This window comes from Pelophylax lessonae, assembly GCF_965119305.1.
Source record: "Pelophylax lessonae genome assembly, chromosome: 10".
NCBI classification, from domain to species: Eukaryota; Metazoa; Chordata; class Amphibia; order Anura; family Ranidae; genus Pelophylax; species Pelophylax lessonae.
In genome coordinates, this window is record NC_138777.1 from 10,957,345 (window position 1) to 10,980,135 (window position 22,791).

General features: G+C 40.3%; 1 protein-coding gene across 1 annotated transcript in view; it reads right to left on the reverse strand.

The window, feature by feature from the left end:
• The window catches only part of PRMT3 (protein arginine methyltransferase 3), a 259,529-nt gene that overhangs the window by 232,892 nt on the left and 3,846 nt on the right, over nucleotides 1-22,791 (reverse strand). The window contains exons 2-7 of the mRNA XM_082270530.1: nucleotides 19,192-19,321; nucleotides 17,395-17,477; nucleotides 12,232-12,281; nucleotides 8,731-8,833; nucleotides 4,952-5,099; nucleotides 218-362 (exon numbers count right to left, since the gene is read on the reverse strand). Coding sequence (XP_082126656.1) covers nucleotides 218-362; nucleotides 4,952-5,099; nucleotides 8,731-8,833; nucleotides 12,232-12,281; nucleotides 17,395-17,477; nucleotides 19,192-19,321 — 659 coding nt within the window. The remainder of the gene's footprint in view (nucleotides 1-217; nucleotides 363-4,951; nucleotides 5,100-8,730; nucleotides 8,834-12,231; nucleotides 12,282-17,394; nucleotides 17,478-19,191; nucleotides 19,322-22,791) is intronic.

The window sequence follows — 22,791 nt, forward strand, 5'->3', positions numbered from 1 at the left end:
AACCTTGTTTCAATGTGCTTTACAACACTGTGACCTTGCTTTTTTCATAAGATCTGAGTTTTTGCTTTATAGTAACTTTTTGGCACAGCTCAGCCTGTCAGCGGCTGAAAGTCGCCTTGCTAAATGCGACGTGTGACATTGCTATTCAGGTCGCACAGCATAGCGATTAACCCCCTCCTGGAATACCAGCCCCCCCAAACCCATGTTATTCCCTGACCTTTAACATCTCCTCGTGTATGGAGAAGTGCCCGTAGGAGCTGAAGTAGGCGCAGTCCTCGCTCTCATCCAGATCGGCGATGGCCCCAGCGGAAGAAGAACCACTTCTGACATCTGCGTTCATCACAAAATCCTGCGCAAGTTGTCTGTAATCAATTTGAAAAGATACCCCTGAGACGAGCTCGCTGAACCGTGAAAATGAAAAAGAGGGCGAGGGGGAGGGGGAGGGGGGGGGAGAGTGTGCGGCCCTGGGCTGTGCTGCCCTCTACTGGCCACATGGAGAACTGCTACTACAGTGATAATGTATGCTGCCCTCTACTGGCCACATGGAGAACTGCTACTACAGTGATAATGTATGCTGCCCTCTACTGGCCACATGGAGAACTGCTACTACAAAGATAATGTGTGCTGCCCTCTACTGGCCACATGGAGAACTGCTACTACAGTGACAATGTGAAACTTTGGGCCCATTTACACCAATGCAATAAAATAGAATTCCAGCCTCAACCTAACTAGTCCTAAAAATATCCCCTCCCCCCTCATATCACCTATGCTGACTAACCTATATAAGAAATGTGTACACTATATTACCAAAAGTATTGGGACGCCTGCCTTTACACGCACATGAACTTTAATGGCATCCCAGTCTTAGTCCGTAGGGTTCAATATTGAGTTGGCCCACCCTTTCCAGCTTTAACAGCTTCAACTCTTCTAGGGAGGCTGTCCACAAGGTTTAGGAGTGTGTCTATGGGAATGTTTGACCATTCTTCCAAAAGTGCATTTGTGAGGTCAGACACTGATGTTGGACGAGAAGGTCTGGCTCACAGTCTCTGTCATGTTGGAACAGGAAAGGGCCATCCCAAAACTGTTCCCACAAAGTTGGGAGCATGAAATTTTCCAAAATATCTTGGTATGCTGATGCCTTAAGAGTTCCCTTCACTGGAAATAAGGGGCCAAGCCCAACCCCTGAAAAACAACCCCACACCATAATTCCCCCTCCACCAAACGATTTGGACCAGTGCACAAAGCAAGGTCCATAAAGACATGGATGAGCGAGTTTGGGGTGGAGGAACTTGACTGGCCTTCACAGAGTCCTGACCTCAACCTAATAGAACACCTTTAGGATGAATTAGAGCGGAGACTGTGAGCCAGGCCTTCTCATCCAACCTCGCAGTCTCCACTCCAATTCATCCCAAAAGTGTTCTATCAGGTTGAGGTCAGGACTCTGTGTAGGCCAGTCAAGTTCCTCCCCCCCAAACTCGCTCATCAATGTCTTTATGGACCTTGCTTTGTGCACTGGTCCAAATCATTTGGTGGAGGGGGGATTATGGTGTGGGGTTGTTGTTCAGGGGTTGGGCTTGGCCCCTGAGTTCCAGTGAAGGGAACTCTTAAGGCGTCAGCATACCAAGACATTTTGGACAATTTCATGCTCCCAACTTTGTGGGAACAGTTTGGGGATGGCCCCTTCCTGTTCCAACATGACTGCACACCAGTGCACAAAGCAAGGTCCATAAAGACATGGTGAGTGAGTTTGGGGTGGAGGAACATGACTGGCCTGCACAGAGTCCTGACCTCAACCCGAAAGAACACCTTTGAGATGAATTAGAGCGGAGACTGCGAGCCAGGCCTTCTCATCCAACATCAGTGCCTGTCAGCGCTCCCTCCTCTCCCCTGCAGCTGCTGCTGTCTGACACAGGGGAGCCGATCACATGACCAGACCCGCAGCGGGCTAAAAATAAGTACATACAGCTTTTTTTTTTTTTTTACAGAGGTCAGTTAGCATAGGTCTAAGGGGGAGGGGCTAGGGGGGAGCATTTTAAGACTAGTTAGACTCCTTTCAGACTTGTGCGACTTGGGAGATCCCAAGTTGCAGGAGATGTGAAATTCAATATACAGAACTTCTATAAGAGGCATTCCTACTGACACTACACAAGTCGCAGTGACTTAAAAAAAAAAAAGATTTCCTGCACTACTTTGATCCGACTTTTGATGCGACTTTCCACAGAATGTAAAATCAGATCAAAGTCACACCAAAAGTTGCACCAAAGTCGCACAGTAAAGTCACAATGCAAGTCTCATGACTTTGTCGTACCACAAATGAGAACGGAGCCTTAGCCTGGAATTCCGCTTTAGGCTCCACCCACACTTGTGTGGCTTGTCACGCGACTTGGACATCAAACTTTCAGGACAAGTCGCAGCCCGTTCTTTTCAATGGCCCTTGTTCAAATCAGCGCGACTTTTAAAAAAATGCCTTTGGTGCAACTTTTGATGCTACTTTGGTCCAAAGAATGTAAATTCGGATTAAAGTCGCACCAAAAGTCATATTGTTACATAGATAGCCTGGTTGAAAAAAAAGACACAAGTCCATCTAGTTCAACCAATAAGGTCGCTCCAAAGTCGCACTGGAAACCGTGCGGTGTTGGAGATGCGCTAAGGTGAAAGGAGCCTTAAAGTGGTTGTAAACCTCAGACATGAAATATGAACAAAGCATATCCCTCTATAGTGTGTACTTGTCTCAATCCAGAGCACTAAGTGTCATTTCTCTCTGCTGCCTCCTTCCTCTGCTATCAGCATGAGTCACTTCTGACAAGATTTCCTGACACCAAGAGATAAAAGGTGACAGGGGAGGGAGCTCCAGCACACAGCCTGTGATTGACAGCCTCATCTCTGTTCTTGTGTGCAGGGGGGAGGGAGGGGGAGGTGTCCTTTCCCTCCAATCAGCTGTCAGAACTCTCCTCATTGAGCTCTGTAGTGTGCAATTTCACCTCTCCGCCCCCTTTTTTTTCCCGTCAGCGCAGACAAGCTTTTTAAATGTGGACTTTGAATGGATGTAGAAGAAAAACAGCTGTCGATAAACAGGTACAACGTATGTAGGATGATTTGTTTCATCTCTGTCTCTATCACCCAAGGACAGCCACTTCATTGGGAATCTAGGAGGGTTTACAAACACTTTATTGCTGGTTGCAGCAAGTCAGTCTGCTTATTTGAAGAGACTGATAAGGCACATAAAAAAAAATAAAAATAAAAAAAAGACCTGCAGCACTTTTTGTGACACGTGCCCCACTGCAAGGCAGACGCATCGGCAAGGTGTGTTGGGAAGCCAATAACACCAGTAAATGGGTCTTTATACAAATATTCCTGTGTTCTCTGTAGTAGTGCACTAAGTGGCCATTAGAGGGCAGCACACTCTTACCCCTCTGGAAGAACAGAGGATTGCCTAGAGCCGCCTTCTTCATGAGAGAAATCTGCATGGGAATTGCTCCTTACACTAAATCTGGGAAGGAAGGAAAGAGAGGAAAGAGAAGGAAGGAGAGAGAGGAAAGGGAAGGGAGGAGGGAGAGGAAAGGGAAGGGAGGAGGGAGAGGAAAGGGAAGGGAGGAGGGAGAGGAAAGGGAAGGAAGGGAGGAGAAGGAGGGAGAGGAAACAGAAGGAGGAGGGAGAGGAAAGGGAAGGACGAGAGGAGAAGGAGGGAGGATGGAGAATAAAGGGAAGGAAGAGAGGAGAAGGGGAAGGAGGGAGAGGAAAGGGAAGGAATAGAGGAGAAGGAGGGAGAGGAATGGGAAGGAATAGAGGAGAAGGAGGGAGAGGAATGGGAAGGAATAGAGGAGAAGGAGGGAGAAGAAACGGAAGGAAAGTAGAATAAAGAGAAGAAGTAAAAAGAAAGTGAAGGAGAGCAGGAGAAGAAGGGGGGGGGGGGTAAAGGAGAAAAATGGAAGGAAATTAAAAGAAAAGAAAGAGAAGGATGGAGAATAGGATAAGAAAGGAATGAAAAGGAAAGAATATGAAAGGGAAGGAGGGAAGGAAAGGTGAAAAAATGGCAATAAATGAAAAGAAAGGGGGAAAAAAGAAGAAAGGGAAGGAAATTAAAATAAAGGAAAGGAGAAGAAAGAGAAGAGAAAGGGAAGGAAATTAAAATAAATAATTGGGAAGGAAAGGAAAGGAGAAAAGGGGAAGGAAAAGAGAAGAAAGGGAAAGAGAGGAGAAGAAAGAGAAGGAGTAAGATGAAATTGAAAGAAATGAAAAGAAAGAAGGATGGAGGGGGGGGGGGGAGAAAGGGTAGGAAGAGGGAAGAAAGGGAAGAACGAGGGAAGGGAAGAGAAGAGAAAGGGAAGGGAAGAGAGGAGAAAGGGAAGGAAGGAAGGAAGGAAGGAAGGAAGGAAGGAAGGAAGGAAGGAAGGAAGGAAGGAAGGAAGAAGAATAGGAAGGAAGGGAAGGAAGAGGGTAGGAAAGGATAAGAAAGGGAAGGTAGGGAGAAGAAAAGGGAAGGAAGAGAGATGAAAGGGAAGGAAATTAGGCGATTAGGAAGAAAAGGAGAAAAATGGAAGGAAGGAGAAGAAGGGAGGAAAGGGAAAGAATGAAGAAAAAAGGGAACAGATAAGAAAGTTAAAGAAAGTGGAAAAGGAAGGCAAGGAATGGGAAAGAAGTGGCAGAGAAAGGAGTGCACAGGACAAGGAAAGGGAAAAGAACTGGAAAGAAAAGAAGAAAAAGAAGGAAGGGAAAATAGGAAAAGAAAGCAGGAAATAGCAGAGGGATGCAGGATTCTAAATGGGAAATGCTTAGGTGACTGATATTTAATAGATTATCCATAAAACAAAACACCCGCAAGCATGACAGATTCTCTTTAGCACCAAATCTGGCCACACCGGTTCCATTGCAGGGAAATCCCTTTTAGATTTCTTGGAATGGAACTTTTGCTGACATCGTTGTCACAAGGAATCTTCCTCTGAAGACAAACCTCATTTTCTGAAGCTCTTCCAGAACGTTGGCTAATCTCTCCTCCGCTGTCCGCGCCCGGCTCTCTGCCTCTCTGAGTTGGAGGTCTACGGATGGTTCAGGGTTTGTGTTCGGAGCCCCGGCGCCATCACAGTCCATGTCCTCCACATCTACCGCATCAATCAGGAGAGAAACAAACATCAATACTACAAAAACACAACGCTCATTTACTGATTCTATGTAAAAGTTTAATCTGCTCATATTTTGCCTTCTCTTTCCTCCCTTACCCCTCATCAGCATGTTAATGACATGTTTAAATAAAACCATTCCATTCTCATTAGTGTATTTTATAGCCAGTGATGTCATCACTGGGTCTCTGTGCTTCTCAATGCAATGCAGGCAGAATATGGCTGGTGGGAAGGGCCGGCTTGGTGCTATACATAGCTTCCTGCCTCAGTACTCCTCTCAAGATCCCTCTGCCCTGATGCAAGCAGTGGGAGGAGTTATGCAAATATCAAAAGACTTTGATGGGTGGAGGTCGGTCTGGGGGAGTGGGTGTCTCTAGGCACGCTGTATGTAGACCCCCCTAGGTAACGCTCACATGTGATGCTGAGCCTCCATGACTACAATAAAATAAATCAAATGAATGAAAGGGGTGGGCCAGGGATGCTCAGGCTGTTGAGGAAAGAGCTGGATGATGCTGGGAGTCCTCCAGCCAGGAGATGAGGCGGGGCTCTGTCTGCAGCTGCAGCTTCTAAAGCACATTGTGAGTAGCTCACAGTGTGCAGTGAAATCAGAGCATGTAGTGCCGAGTGCAGCAAACAAATTAGATATCACAGCAGAAGAGAACTGAAAGTTGTTTCTATGAGGGCGGGGGTTGGTTTCACTTTTAAACATGGAGTTTAATTTGAAAAGGAATTTATTATAAGAGACACACTGGGGCCTATTTATAAAACATTCACTGTACGAATGTCAGAAGTATTTGTGCAAGCTGAACGAAATGCCACCGTAAATATTCTAGGAGATTAATGCCTGTATCATCAGCTCCATCTAGTGGCCAAAATGTGGTCCAGTTTTCTCATTGAGATTTCAGAAAACTATTCTGCATTTTGGCCACTAGATGGAGCTGATTATAAAGAATTTAAAGCAGTAAACTCTCAATTTAAAATTGTACTTACAGGTAAGCATATAATAAGTCTGTAGGTACAATGAATATCTCCTATACGTGCACTTTTGAAGGTGCAATATCCATTGATGTCACCAGCGCATAAGCAGTGACGCTCTACATACAGCGAACACAGAATGTACCGTGGAATGCAGAGCGCCGTGCTGCGACTGTGACATCATTGCGGCTCAGCCATTTAAATGGAGCATGCAAACCCGGAAGGAGAACCGGGCAGCAGTTACAGCGCACCGCTGGATGGCTTCATGTGAAAGGAAGTCTGCTATTATTTGCTAGTAAATAAATTCTCCATAGGCGACGCTTTATAAACCTTTACAGGTGACCAGTTTAGAGTTACAGAGGAGGTCTGGTGCTCTCGCTATAATGTATGCAGTGATACCTCACATGTGTGGTGCGATCGCAGTTTACATACACGTGGCTGCGCGACTGACATGTGGGCAGAATATTTAATTATTTTATTTACACTGGTTTTTTTTTTTTAACCAACTTTATTGCTATCACACGGGAGGAATAACATCCCTTGTGATAGCATGGGCAGTGACAGGTACTCTTCACTGAGAGATCTTGGGTCATTTATTTTATTCATTTTTTTCTTATTTTATTTTTTATTTTTTTGCACTGTAACTATTTTTTTTTTATAGCATCAACTTTTTATTAGATCAACATCCCTTGTGATAGCATGGCCAGTGACAGGTACTCTTTACTGAGAGACTGGGGGTCTATCAGACCCCAGATCTCTTTTCTGCCCTTAAAACGATTTAATCAAACGGAGATCAGTTTAATCTGATGCTTTCCCAAGCATGTTTACTTACGTAGGACCTACCTTTGCGTTCACTTTTGCATGTAAGCACAGGGGCGCGGAGCGTTTTACTTTTTCATTTTATTTTATTCAATTTTTTTTTTTTGCTCTGTAACTATTATTATTATTATTATTATTTTTTTTTTATTGCATCAACTTTTTATTGAATCAACATTCCTTGTGATAGCATGGCCAATGACAGTCTTTACTGAGAGATCTGGGGTCTATTAGACCCCAGATCTCTCTTCTGCCCTTAAAAGTATTGTATCAAATGGAGATCAGTTTAACCGCCTTAGCAGTATCCCCGAGCGTGACTCGGGGTAGGAATTTTCTGCTATTAGCGGTATCCCCGAGTCACGCTCGGGGTGAATGGCAGAGCTTTGCAGACAGCGCAGCGGAGCGTCTCTTACCTTATCCTGGCGATCCAGCGATGAGCTCTCATTGCTGTGACCGCCAGCCGAGATCTCCGCCGCTCGTCTGTCGGTAGGAGGACTTCCTAGTTCCGTTCCCTGCAGCAGCAATGCTGCATGGGAGCGGAACTAGAGAGGGAAATTCAAAAAAAAAAAAAAAAACGTTGCACAAAACACATAACACATTTTATATTATATATATATATGCATATATATATATATATATATATATATATATATATATATATATATATATATATATATATATATATATATATATATGCATATATATATATATATATATATGCAAAATATATATATATATATATATATATATATATATATATATATATATATATATATATATATATATATATATGCAAATATATATATATATATATATATATGCAAATATATATATATATATATATTTATATACATACCTATATACACACACACACATATATATATATATATATAAAATTATATTATTGATTCGATTATAATTCATGCGTTATATATATCTATATACACACACATATATATATAATATATAACGCATGAATTATAATCTAATCATTAATTTTATTATATATATTATATATTAAATAATAAAATAATATTATTGATTTGATTATAATTCACTTGTTTGTGTTTCAAATTTATCACATCTGGGATGTCTACTAGAGACTTGTTTTGGTCAGGTTTAAGTCAGTAATTACTAAGAATTGTAGGCCTATAATACATAACGCCAAATTTCCATGAAAAGAATTGTACCGCTTTTGGAACAGAATTCCTGACAGAATCATACCGCCAGGGAGGTTAATCTAATGCTTTCCCAAGCCAGTCCAAGCCTGTGTACATATGTGGGACCTACCTGTGCATTCAAAATTGCGTGTAGGCACAGGAGCGTGGGGCGCTTTACTTTTTAATTTTTCATTTTATTTTTATTTTTTTGCACTGTAACTATTATTATTATTATTTTTTTATTATTGCATCAACTTTTTATTGAATCAACATTCCTTGTGATAGCATGGCCAGTGACAGGTACCCTTTACTGAGAGATCTGGGGTCTATTAGACCCCAGATCTCTCTTCTGCTCTTTAATCTGATGCTTTCCCAAGACAATCCCAAGCCCGTTTACACATGTGGGACCTGCCTGTGCATTCACATTTGCACATAAGCACAGGGGCGCGGGGCGCTTCACTTTTTCATTTTACATTTTCATTTTGTTATTTATTTTATTAAATTATTATTATTATTTTTTTTGTTTTTTTGCATCAACTTTTTATTGGATCAACAGAGATCGTTTTTCAAATTCTTTTTTGGTGTTGGTTCATCATGTCTGTCTGGCAGAAGTCACAATTTTTGGATCCCACAAAGCCGAGAAAAAATGACCCCCCCCTCACCGTACTGCAACAGCAAGTCATCCTCAATCACCGGCTTGAAGAAGTCATCCTGATCCCAAGGCTTCGGGCTGCCGATGTTCTGCAGACTGTCGGCTGTACAGTTCTGAGGAGACGAGGGAAGATGGAAAATGTTACAAAAATGAATTGATTTCCAGGATACTTCAAATGTAACGATGTAAGTCACACAGCTAACAAATGTAACAATGTAAGTCACACAGCTAACAAATGTAACGATGTAAGTCACACAGCTAACAAATGTAACAATGCAAGTCACACAGCTAACACTCCATTAACCCTTTCGCGCCAGCTACATGCATGTAAGTGGCAGCACAGAGGTAGGTACACTTTAATTAAAAATAAATAATAAAAAAAAAAAACACAATATATACCCCAATTATTTGTAAAATGTGACAGATGATGTTACGCTGAGTTAGATACTTAACATGTCATGCTTTAAAAATGGTCAAAGAACGGCGACAATCTGCGGTACTTAACCACTTGCCGACCAGGCATTTTTTTTTTTTACAAGTTTTAATCTTTTTTTGCTAGAAAATTACTTAGAAATGCCAAACATAATTTTTTTTTTTTTTTTTTAGCAAAGGCCCCAGGGAAAAAAAAATGGCATTCGCTGCAATCTTTAACGTCGCACGGTATTTGCACAACAGTTTTTCAAATGCTATTTTTTTGGGGGAAAAAAATACACTTTAATAAATTAAAAAAAAAAAACAAAAAAAAAACACAATATATACCCCAATGGTTTTGTAAAACCTAAAAGATGATGTTACGCCGAGTAAATAGATACCCAACATGTCAGGCTTTAAAAATGCTCATAGAATGGTATCAAAACTACGGTACTTAACCAACCAGGCGCTATTTGTTTACAAGTTTAAATCAGTCTTTTTTTTGCTAAAAAAAATTACTTGGAATCCCCAAACGTTATCATTTTTTTTTTTTTTTTTTAACATAGGCCCTAGGGGAAAAAAATGGCGATTGTTGCAATCTTTTATGTCGCACGGTATTTGCACAGCAGTTTTTCAAATTCTATTTTTTTTTGGGGGAAAAAATACACTTTAATAAATTAAAAAAAAAACATAACACAATATATACCCCAATTGTTTTGTAAAACCTAAAAGATAATGTTACGCCGAGTAAATAGATGACTAACTGTGGAATGGCGACAAACTACGGTACTATAAAATATCCATAGGCGACGCTGTAAACATTTTTACAGGTTACCAGCTCAGAGTTAGAGGAGGTCTAGCGCCAAAATTATTGCTCTTACTCTAATGTTTACATATGTGGGCGGGACTTACGTATGCGTTTGCTTTTGCGTGCATGGAGGGATGGGAGCACTTTACATTTTTTTTTTCTTATTGATTACATTTTTTTTTTTTTTTTTTGTACAGTCACTTTTTTTTTTATCACTTTTATTCCTATTATTCCATGTAAACATCCCTTGTAATAGAAATAAGCAGGACAGGTCCTCTTTATTGAGAGATCTGGGGTCAAAAATATCCCAAATCTTAAGATCAGGCCTTTTACTGACATTTGTTGTTTACAGGTAAAAATCAGTATTTTGTGCTAGAAAATTACATAGAACAACCCCCAAACATATATATATATATATATTTTTTTTTAGCAGAGACCCTAGAGAATAAAATGGCGATCATTGCAATATTTTATGTTGCACTGTATTTGCGCAGCCATCTTTTAAATGCAACTTTTTGGGGAAAAAACACTATAATGAAAAAAAAAAAAAAAAAAAACAGTAAAGTTAAACCATTTTTTTTTTTTTTTGTGAAAGATAATGTTACACTGACTAAATTGATACCTAACATGTCAAGATTTAAAATTGCGCACACTTATGGAATGGCGACAAACTACGGTACTTAAAAATTTAGGCAAGTGATGCTTTAAAAATGTTTAAAGGTTACCAGTTTAGAGAAAGAGAGGAGGCCTTGGGATAGAATTATTGCTCTCGCTCCAACGATCGCGGCGATACCTCACATGTGTGGTTTAAATATAGTTTACATATGCGGGTGCGGATGCGTTCGCCTCTGCGTGCAAGCACAGAGGGTCGGGGGCGTTTAATTTTTTTTTTTTTTTCTCGGAATTTTACTTATATTTTTACACTGTCCCTTTAATTATTTTCTTTTTTTAAACTTTCATTCCTTTTACAAGGAATGTAAACATCCCTTGTAATAGAAATTAGCATTAAAGGTCCTCTTTATTGAGCGATCCGGGGTCAAAAAATACCTCAAATCTCTCCTTTACCTTAAAAAGCAAAAAAAAAAAAGTTATTTTGGCTTTAAGAAGGGGGAAAAAAAAATCCCTTTAAGCCCGAGAGGTGTAAGTGACATCAGACGTCGCTCTGGTCCTCCATGCAGGGCAGCCATCAGAAATTTTGGGGCCCCTTTAGGCCTGGGCCCCAACATCCTGCAGGGCCCGCCCTCTGGCCATCCCACCGAATCCTTCAGTGCACCCACTTCCATTTGAACACTTTTACAACTTAATACATGAAAATTAATCAAATCCAACAAAAAGACGGCCACATATATTTAGCAAAGAGACATCCTAATCCAACAAAGAGACAGCCTCATATATTCAGTAAAGAGACATCCCAATCCAGTAAAGAGACGGCCTCATATATTCAGCAAAGAGACATTTGGAGGACAGGTGAGACCCCTAATGATTCATTAACCACTTAGCATCTGGGCCCTTTCTGACACTTCACTCCCACATGTAAAAATCTTTTTTTTTTTTTTTCTAAAGAATTACTCAGAACCCCCAAACATTATATATATATATTTAGCAGGGACCCTAGAGAATAAAAAGGTGGGTGTTGCAATTTTTTATGTCACACGGTATTTGTGCAGCGGTTTTTCAAACGCAATTTTTTTGGGGGGGGGGGGGGGGGGAAACACTTTCATCACATAGGGGGACAAAGAGTCAAGTTTTTTTTTTTCTTGCTGCCCAAGGTACAGACACGGACGTCCTTGGGTTTCAGTGGTTATACTGGGATGGTGGGTGCACTACTTTGGGGAGGGGAATCAAGATTTTAACATTTTTTATTTATTTTTACACACTATGGTTTCTTATAACTGTGCATTTTACAATAATAATTTATTTCTGAATGAAAACCACTATTGTGATGAGCGCTGTGATTGGCTACAGTTAATCACATGGTACAGATGGGTTGTGATTTTAGCGGTCTGTACCATGTGATGACTGTGACCAATCACAGCGCTCATCACAATAGTACACAATGAAAGGCTTTGTTACACGCCTGTCATCTACAACTGTCATGTGATCTGCTGCGATTGGCTACAGCAGTCACATGGTACCGGCAGTGATCCGTCATAGGCTGTGTCTGGGGGACACATCGGGCCCCCCAAACAAATAGCTCCAGCAGCAAAAGGGTTAAACTTCACATATGAAAAGCCCAGCTATAAAATAAACGCTCGGAGGTCTCTTACAGTGTTGGTAATAATAAATACTCACCGTGGATCGGACAAAATTAATAAACTTTATGTAGCCGTAGAAGTCCAGACCTGCAACAGAGAACAAAAGATTTCGATGAACATCAATGGGATGGATAGATTAGATAGAATAGAATAGCTAAATTAGAATAGGATAGATAGAATAGGATAGATAGAATAGAATAGGATAGATAGATTAGAATAGACTAGGATATTATAGAATAGAATAGATCGATAGATAGATAGAATAGAAAGAATATGATATATAGAATAGATAGAGTGGAATAGAATAAACAGACAGACGATGTCTATGGGAAGTGGAAGCATCAGATGGGAATAGAATAGGAGGGGCGTACACTCTAAAACAGGGGTGTCAAACTCGATTTCATCCCATGCTGCATCAGCATTGTGGTTGCCCTTCCTATCTTTAAGACTAGATGTCTAGAGCACCCCCCCCCCTTACATCAGATGTCAAGAGGCCCTCCACCATCAGAAGTCAAGAGTCCCCCTCCCTTCCTTACATCACAGTGCACCCCCCCCCCCCCTTACCATGTGCTGCTGCTGGGGAAGAAGCTGGGAGTGGAGCTGGAAAGCAAAAAGTGCAGGGTCTGGAGGAGGACCAGAGGAGGGCTGGAGTCTGCTGAAAGACCAGGGAGGAGTCGGAGAGGGGGTGCTGTAGCTGCACAGAGAGGCGCAGGATCTGTAGGAGGAGTTCTGTCCTCCTCTCTGTTGCCCACTGTTGACACAAAGGGGACATAGAGACGAGGGGGGTGTCGCAACGACGGGAGAGATGTCAGGGCCACATAAAATGACCTTGAGAGCCGGATTCAACCTGCGGGCCTTGTGTTTTACACATGTGCTCTAAAACAAAGGGCATTCACACTTCTTTCTGTGTTAACCCCTTCCCTGCCAGTGTCATTATTACAGTGACAGTGCATATTTTTAGCACTGATTACTGTAGTAATGTCACTGGTCCCCCAAAAAGTGTAAAAAAGGTCAGTTAGGGGTCCGATCTGTCCGCCGCAATGTCGCAGTCCTGCAAAAAAAAAAAAAAAAAAAAAATCGCAGATCGCCGCCATTACTGGTAAAAAAAATAAAATAAAAAAAATGACAAATCTTTCCCGTAGTTAGTAGACGCGATAACTTTTGCGCAAACCAATCAAAAATACGCTTATTGCGATTTTTTTTTACCAAAAATATGTAGCAGAAAACAAATTGGCCTAAAATGTTAAAAAAAAATTAGATTTTTTAAAAAAATTTTGGGCAATGTCATATAGCAGAAAGTGAAAATTTTTTTTTTTTTTTTCAGAATTGTCGCTCTTTTTTTGTTCATAGCGCAAAAAAATAAAAATCGCAGAGGTGATCAAATACCACCAAAAGAAATCTCTGATTGTGGGAGAAAAAAGACATCAATTTGATTTAGATACAGTGTTGCACGACTGCACAATTTTCAGTTAATATAACGCAGTGCCAAATCGCAAAAAATGGCCTGGTATTTAAGGGGGTAAATCCTCCCGGTCCAGAAGGGGTTAAGGTCAATTTTGGATTTAGTTTGTCAGTCTTTTGATTAGAATGCCATTTTAGTTTATGTTATATTTTAGTCATCTAAGTTGTTTTAGTTGTATTTTAGTCAACGAAAATATTTTAGTCCAGGAAATGAACCCTGGAGTGGAGAAGGGCTGAAACCTCTGTCAGGTTTTTATTGTTGTGTTTACTCCGGAGCCAATCATCATCTCTGTCAGGCTTGGTTCACATTTACGCATTTCTAGTGTGTTTGCAGATCTGCTTAAAATGTGCCAAAATGATTATTATTTCCTATGGGTCCTGCTCACATCTATGCAGTCTCCTGTAATGCGTGTTTGGAAAGGTGCAGGGACTTTTTTTTTTACACGCAGCACGGGATGTTTTTGGCTCCCTAGACTTCAATGAAACCGCATCAATAATGCACGTTTATGCGTTTTTGGTGCATTTTTGGTGCGGACTTGTGTTTAACAACCAATCTTCTCAGAAAATGCAGAAGCATGAAAATGGATCAATACCAGACCGCAAAAACACATGGATGTAAATCTAGCCTTAGTCCTGATGTTCAATGTTAGAGGTAGAGGTTAGAAAAGTCTTCATTAAGAGCCCCAGTACTGTGCTAATGATCAGCAACCAGGACTCACAATCACCTGATCGCTATGATAGCCTCTGATTGGCTATTACGGTAATCAGTCACAGTGCAGCCCCGCCCACGTGGGTTTTTTTTTTTTTTTTGTCCTCTGAATGGAAAGAAAGATGCATTGTATGCACACAGGATCCATTATATAATACATTGTATCCATACAGGATCCATTATATAATACATTGTATCCATACAGGATCCATTATATAATACATTGTATCCATACAGGATCCATTATATAATACATTGTATCCATACAGGATCCATTATATCCACACAGGGTCCATTATATAATACAATTTATCCATACAGGATCCATTATATATTACATTGTATCCATACAGGATCCATTATATAATACATTGTATCCATACAGGATCCATTATATAATACACTGTATCCATACAGGATCTATTATATAATACATTGTATCCATACAGGATCCATTATATAATACATTGTATACATACAGGATCCATTATATAATACATTGTATCCATACAGGATCTATTATATAATACATTGTATGCATACAGGATCCATTATATAATACATTGTATCCATACAGGATCCATTATATATTACATTGTATCCATACAGGATCCATTATATAATACATTGTATCCATACAGGATCCATTATATAATACATTGTATCCATACAGGATCCATTATATAATACATTGTATCCATACAGGATCCATTATATATTACATTGTATACATACAGGATCCATTATATAATACATTGTATCCATACAGGATCCATTATATAATACATTGTATACATACAGGATCCATTATATATTACATTGTATCCATACAGGATCTATTATATAATACATTGTATGCATACAGGATCCATTATATAATACATTGTATGCATACAGGATCCATTATATAATACATTGTATACATACAGGATCCATTATATAATACATTGTATACATACAGGATCCATTATATAATACATTGTATCCATACAGGATCCATTATATAATACATTGTATCCATACAGGATCCATTATATAATACATTGTATACATACAGGATCCATTATATAATACATTGTATCCATACAGGATCCATTATATAATACATTGTATCCATACAGGATCCATTATATAATACATTGTATCCATACAGGATCCATTATATAATACATTGTATCCATACAGGATCCATTATATAATACATTGTATCCATACAGGATCCATTATATATTACATTGTATACATACAGGATCCATTATATAATACATTGTATCCATACAGGATCCATTATATAATACATTGTATACATACAGGATCCATTATATATTACATTGTATCCATACAGGATCTATTATATAATACATTGTATGCATACAGGATCCATTATATAATACATTGTATGCATACAGGATCCATTATATAATACATTGTATACATACAGGATCCATTATATAATACATTGTATACATACAGGATCCATTATATAATACATTGTATCCATACAGGATCCATTATATAATACATTGTATACATACAGGATCCATTATATATTACATTGTATACATACAGGATCCATTATATAATACATTGTATCCATACAGGATCCATTATATAATACATTGTATACATACAGGATCCATTATATATTACATTGTATCCATACAGGATCTATTATATAATACATTGTATGCATACAGGATCCATTATATAATACATTGTATGCATACAGGATCCATTATATAATACATTGTATACATACAGGATCCATTATATAATACATTGTATCCATACAGGATCCATTATATAATACATTGTATACATACAGGATCCATTATATAATACATTGTATCCATACAGGATCCATTATATAATACATTGTATACATACAGGATCCATTATATATTACATTGTATCCATACAGGATCTATTATATAATACATTGTATGCATACAGGATCCATTATATAATACATTGTATGCATACAGGATCCATTATATAATACATTGTATACATACAGGATCCATTATATAATACATTGTATACATACAGGATCCATTATATAATACATTGTATCCATACAGGATCCATTATATAATACATTGTATACATACAGGATCCATTATATATTACATTGTATCCATACAGGATCTATTATATAATACATTGTATGCATACAGGATCCATTATATAATACATTGTATGCATACAGGATCCATTATATAATACATTGTATACATACAGGATCCATTATATAATACATTGTATACATACAGGATCCATTATATAATACATTGTATCCATACAGGATCCATTATATAATACATTGTATACATACAGGATCCATTATATATTACATTGTATACATACAGGATCCATTATATAATACATTGTATCCATACAGGATCCATTATATAATACATTGTATACATACAGGATCCATTATATATTACATTGTATCCATACAGGATCCATTATATAATACATTGTATCCATACAGGATCCATTATATAATACATTGTATACATACAGGATCCATTATATATTACATTGTATCCATACAGGATCTATTATATAATACATTGTATCCATACAGGATCTATTATATAATACATTGTATGCATACAGGATCCATTATATAATACATTGTATGCATACAGGATCCATTATATAATACATTGTATACATACAGGATCCATTATATAATACATTGTATACATACAGGATCCATTATATAATACATTGTATGCATACAGGATCCATTATATAATACATTGTATGCATACAGGATCCATTATATAATACATTGTATACATACAGGATCCATTATATAATACATTGTATACATACAGGATCCATTATATATTACATTGTATACATACAGGATCCATTATGTAATACATTATATTATATATACCTTCATAGAAGATACAAATCACTGTATAGTAATATTCTGCTTATTGCCTTCCTTCATGCGATGTCAGAGCTGGGATAGAAACCCCCCCCCCCTCCCCACCATAGAGTGGACCGTACCATGTGCAGACATGAAGGGGCCGATGTGGAAGTGATGTTGCTCCTGGCAGTGACGGAAGGTCTCCTCGGGTGATTGGAATATCCTATGAGATATACAAGACAAGAGAATTATTTAGGGCAGTGATGGTCCATTGGAAAATTTGAGAGGGCCTCAAGTGTGCTCCCAATGCCCCCCCCCCCCCCCCCCACACACACACACACACACACCTCCACAGAGGGCCACACAATAGCAACACATTCTCACACCTCAACATCCATTTTTTGCAGTGTACACCCCAACATTGGTGTCAGTGGGTGCAATAATAACCCCACACATTGGTGTCAGTGAGTGCAATAATAACCCCCAACATTGGTGTCAGTGAGTGCAATAATAACCCCCAACATTGGTGTCAGTGAGTGCAATAATAACCCCCAACATTGGTGTCAGTGGGTGCAATAATAACCCCCAACATTGGTGTCAGTGGGTGCAGTAATAACCCCCAACATTGGTGTCAGTGGGTGCAGTAATAACCCCCAACATTGGTGTCAGTGGGTGCAGTAATAACCCCCAACATTGGTGTCAGTGGGTGCAATAATAACCCCCAACATTGGTGTCAGTGGGTGCAATAATAACCCCCAACATTGGTGTCAGTGGGTGCAATAATAACCCCCAACATTGGTGTCAGTGGGTGCAGTAATAACCCCCAACATTGGTGTCAGTGGGTGCAGTAATAACCCCCAACATTGGTGTCAGTGGGTGCAGTAATAACCCCCAACATTGGTGTCAGTGGGTGCAATAATAACCCCCAACATTGGTGTCAGTGGGTGCAATAATAACCCCCAACATTGGTGTCAGTGGGTGCAGTAATAACCCCCAACATTGGTGTCAGTGGGTGCAGTAATAACCCCCAACATTGGTGTCATTAAACACAATAATAACCCCCAACATTGTTGTCAGCAAATGCAAGAATAACCCCCAGCACCGGTGTCAGTGAAAATGAACCCTTACTATAAAACGCCACCCACAATACATTCTCTCTTTTTCAGTGCCAAGGATGGAGCGCAGAGAAGATCGATGACCGATCTGCATGGATAAAAAGAAAGAGGAAATGTCGGACTTTTCTGCTACCAAAACAGGAACGGCCGCATTCAGTATACAGGAAATTATCAATGTTTAAATGTTTATAACAAAATTTCACATTCATAAAAACAAAGAGAAAAACAAAACATACATAACATTTTTTATATAAAATTTAGTAATAAACATCGATATTTTCCTGTATACTGAATGTGGCCGTTCCTCTTTTGGTAACAGAAAAGTCTGAATTTCCGCTTTCTTTGCCATACATGGATGAGGCCCCTTCTTATAACCTTCCTGCTTTTTTTGGTGATTTGCACGGATGTTTCATGGTCTCTCTGTAATATTATACAGCATGATTTCTGCACCTTGTTTTGCAGCACTTCACCATGGTTGTGCTTTACTGCTCCTTCCCAAACTTCTAGTCTGAATCATTTGCATCCCTAAAACCAATACCCCCCCTGTGTGGCTCTAATCTCAACAGGGAGATGGCATTAACCATACTGCGCCACCAGGGGGCCCTCGGGGGATCATCCAGTATCGGGGGTATCACCCATTATTGGGGGGGGAGACCATCCAGTATGGGGGGGGTGTTCAGTCAGTATTGGGGGAATCAGACAGTATTGTGGGGGGGGGATCAGCCAGCATTGGGGGGTATTGTGGGGGGGGGATCAGCCAGTATTGTGGGGGGATCAGCCAGTATTTGGGGGGGGGATCAGCCAGTATTGGGGGGATGATACCTCTCACAGAACAGGCAGCGCACGTCTTGCTGCAGTCCAGAGTCCTCCTCATCCCAGGCAGCGTCATCCCCATCCCCATCCTCACAGTCTTCGAGCTCCGGAGCGTCATCCCAATCTTCCTCATCTGGAACGGAGAACAAAAAGGTTCATTTTTATCCACAGGTCAGGGAAGGGTCTCTCAGGGTTCTATTGCCACCTGGGTTCCTGCTGGGGAGACTTCCTGCCAGGACAGGAAGTGATAAGAAATCACTGCAATGGGGACACGGACAAAAACAAAAAAATACATTTTTAGCAGAGATGGGAAGGGTTAGAATGCGTTGCTTTTTGTCCCTGACTTCTTGTCCTGCAGACTATTCTCTTTATTCCTGCAGATGTGTCACAAGGACAGGAAGTGAGGGAAAATCTCCCCAGTGGGGACATAGACAGAAATTTAAAGCAGTGTTAAACCCCAAACCAAAAATGTAATTTATTGCAGCTTGCCAATCATTAGATGTGATGGCTGCATTAGTTTTACATTACACTTTATAAGCAGTTACAGTAACAGTTTTTTGCTTTTGGGATAAAGGTTTTACATAAATAAAAGCTGACCATTGTAAGCACCCCTGTCAGTGGTAAATAACTTGTCCGTAACTTTCTCCCTTTAATTGTTACATTCTGCTGGAGAGCTTTAAAAAAAAAAAAAACAGACTTTTTCACCAAATCGCCAGATGAAAACAAAAGAAAGAAAACCCTAAAAAGAAAATAAATGCAGCCGTCACATCGAAGAATTGAGAAGCTGCAATATAATAAATGTTTGCTCTTGGGTTTAAGGCTACGTTCACATGTGGGGCGTAGCGGATCACCGGCAGAATCACATCGATTCTGCCCGCGATCTGGAATAATTGGAAATCGCGGGACGCCTGTGCGATGCCCGCGATTTGCAATAGCACCCCAAATGCTGTGCGATGTTGCCGCAATTTCCGCCTGCTGAATTGCGGTAACATCGCACAAACAAAATCGCGGGACGCCTGACGCCCAAAAGAAGCTCTTGTACTTTTTTGGGCGTCAGGTGTCCCGCGATTCTGTTTGCTCCATTTTACCGCAATTCGGCAGGCGGAAATCACGGCAACATCGCACAGCGTTTGGAGTGCCATTGCAAATCACGGGCATCGCACAGGCGTCCCGCGATTTTGCAATGATTCCGGATCGCGGGGCAGAATCGCGGGGATTCTGCCCGTGATCTGCTACGCCTAATACTGCTTTAAAAAGGTATTGTAAAGTCTTGCTAAAAAATAAAAAAATAACAAACATGTTACACTTCCCTCCTCTGTGCAGTTGGTTTTGCACAGAGCAGTCCAGATCCTCCTCTTCTCGGGTCCTGGCCCCTCCCTCCTATCGAGTGCCCCCACAGCAAGCAGCTTGCTATGGGGGCACTCGAGCCGAGGTGCAACTCCATGTTGTAATGGTATCGTGCATTGGCACCCTAATTTGTCAGGCCGCCATTTCGTTCAAACGCTGTCGCAAGCATCCATCTTGTGTTGCGAGCTTAGTTGACAGTGTTGGAAATGGTCATTCTTACCAGCCTCATCCCCCAGCCTTTTGACAGTGTAATGACCCACTGGGTCACTGAATGCCAGGTTCCTGCACAGCTGACATTTTTCACACCTTTACTATACACAAGCAGATTGACCAAGCAGACATTCCGTCTCCTCATGCTCTAGAAGTTAATTGGTAATCTGAACACAGCATATGGCTCCTAGGTCATTCGGAACATGACACAATTAACCACAAAACATCCTAACTTTATACCCAAGCAAGATATGTCTCTAGAAAGTAGATATTTGGGTGCCCCATAAAATACCGATCTAATTAATATCAAACATGATCCCCCTCATGCCTAGTAAAGACAAGCTAGCGATCAGATGCCTTACAGGTCATAGGTTATTCCGAGATAACCCATGTTTAGTGTCTAAAGATAGGACATTCAAAACCGGACCATAAAATATCGGTTTCAAGCCTGTAACCATTTCGCATCTCAAGATATGAGTGCTTTTATTAATCTGTCAAAAGGGAGATCCCTTAGCAGTTTATAGACTCAGAGCCTATTGGCTAAGTAATTTTGGTGACACCCCCTGGAGGGTCAGAGAAAAACACAGGAACTGAGAGAGCAGAGAGTTCTGATCCTACCATCGAAGCCATAACATCGCCCAAGGGGAACAAATCATACCTGTTCAGCTTCTGAAACTAAGGTAATACCAGGACCGTTTTAATTCAAGTATTTTCACTCTTTATATTCATATTTCTAAATTGCTGTATTTTGTCTCCATTTCTTTGTAACCCATTTTTCTGTAAATATTTTTATTCGCACCAATTTTAACCTTTCTTATAATTAAACCTTATTTTTGAAAAGTTTTAAGTTTGTCTCTAAGCTCTTAAACGCAAACTGACCCAAACGAACCTGCCTCCTGAAAGCGCGCTACTGTGTATTACAGACGGTTATTTTAAAGTCATAATTGCTATTTGTACTGTTTAGGCTAACCTATCTGAAACATTCTTGTCTGAGGTGACAGTGTGTGTTACAGACGGTTATTCTAGAGTCATAATTGATATTTGTAAAATTACGAGCGTCCTCTCGGCTCATTATAACGTAGAGGTGGTGGCAGAGAAAGGGTTAATCGTTTAATTAACCCGGTGACAATCGCTCTTAGTCTGCTGGCATCTAGATTATGGTCCCGCAAGCTGGACAATCTGTGTGCTGGGTGCAGCTGAGAGTGGCATTGTTACGCAAGTGACGGCAGGGTGTGAGATTGCTTGGTCTTTGGTCACGAGGTGGATGAGAAGGCCAGGGGTCTGATACCCGCCACCGTCACACGTGTGTCCACTCAGACTAAGGACCTAAAATTCGGCCTGACCCCTTTCTCTCTCCTGATTGGCTAACTGACTTTGATTGAGAGTCGCGGGAGTCAATGGTGCCACGGCTGTATCTCAGCCAATCAGGAGGGAGAGTCCCGGGTGGCCAAGGGACTCGTGGACATTGCTGGACAGAGATGGGGCTCAGGTAAGTATTGGGGGGGGGGCTGCTACACACAGAAGGCATTTTTATCTTAATGCATAGAATGCGCCTTCTGCCTTTACAAGTCCTTTAAGTCCAATCTTGGAGGAGGGGCTCCGTTTTCCTCTCCAGACTATGAGGAGGGGCTTCGATCTCCCACATTTCTGTTATAGAAGTGGGAACAGAGCTGGGACTATGAGGGGGGGGGGGGGGGGTGTCTCAAAGTAAAAAAAAAAAAAAAAAAAGGGAGGGCTGTTCCTCCATTCTCCACCTACAGCTTAAAGTCACATGCCAGTGGATTGCCAGTTAAATGTAATCTGTATTGAAAAAAAAAAAAAAAAGTGGTTCAGTTAAAGTGTCACTAAACCCACATCATAAAAATTGATGAATAAATGTTGTATTACTCACTCAGTCACTATGGGATTCATTTTCTGTATTCTGCAAAAAACCTGGTTGATCCTGCTGCTCTCTATCTCCCCCTCCTGTCCATGTCCGCACTGCAGTTGGGGATTTTGCAGAGCAGTGTTGGCAGCTCTGCACATGCTCAGTTCTCAGTGATTTGCTGCGCT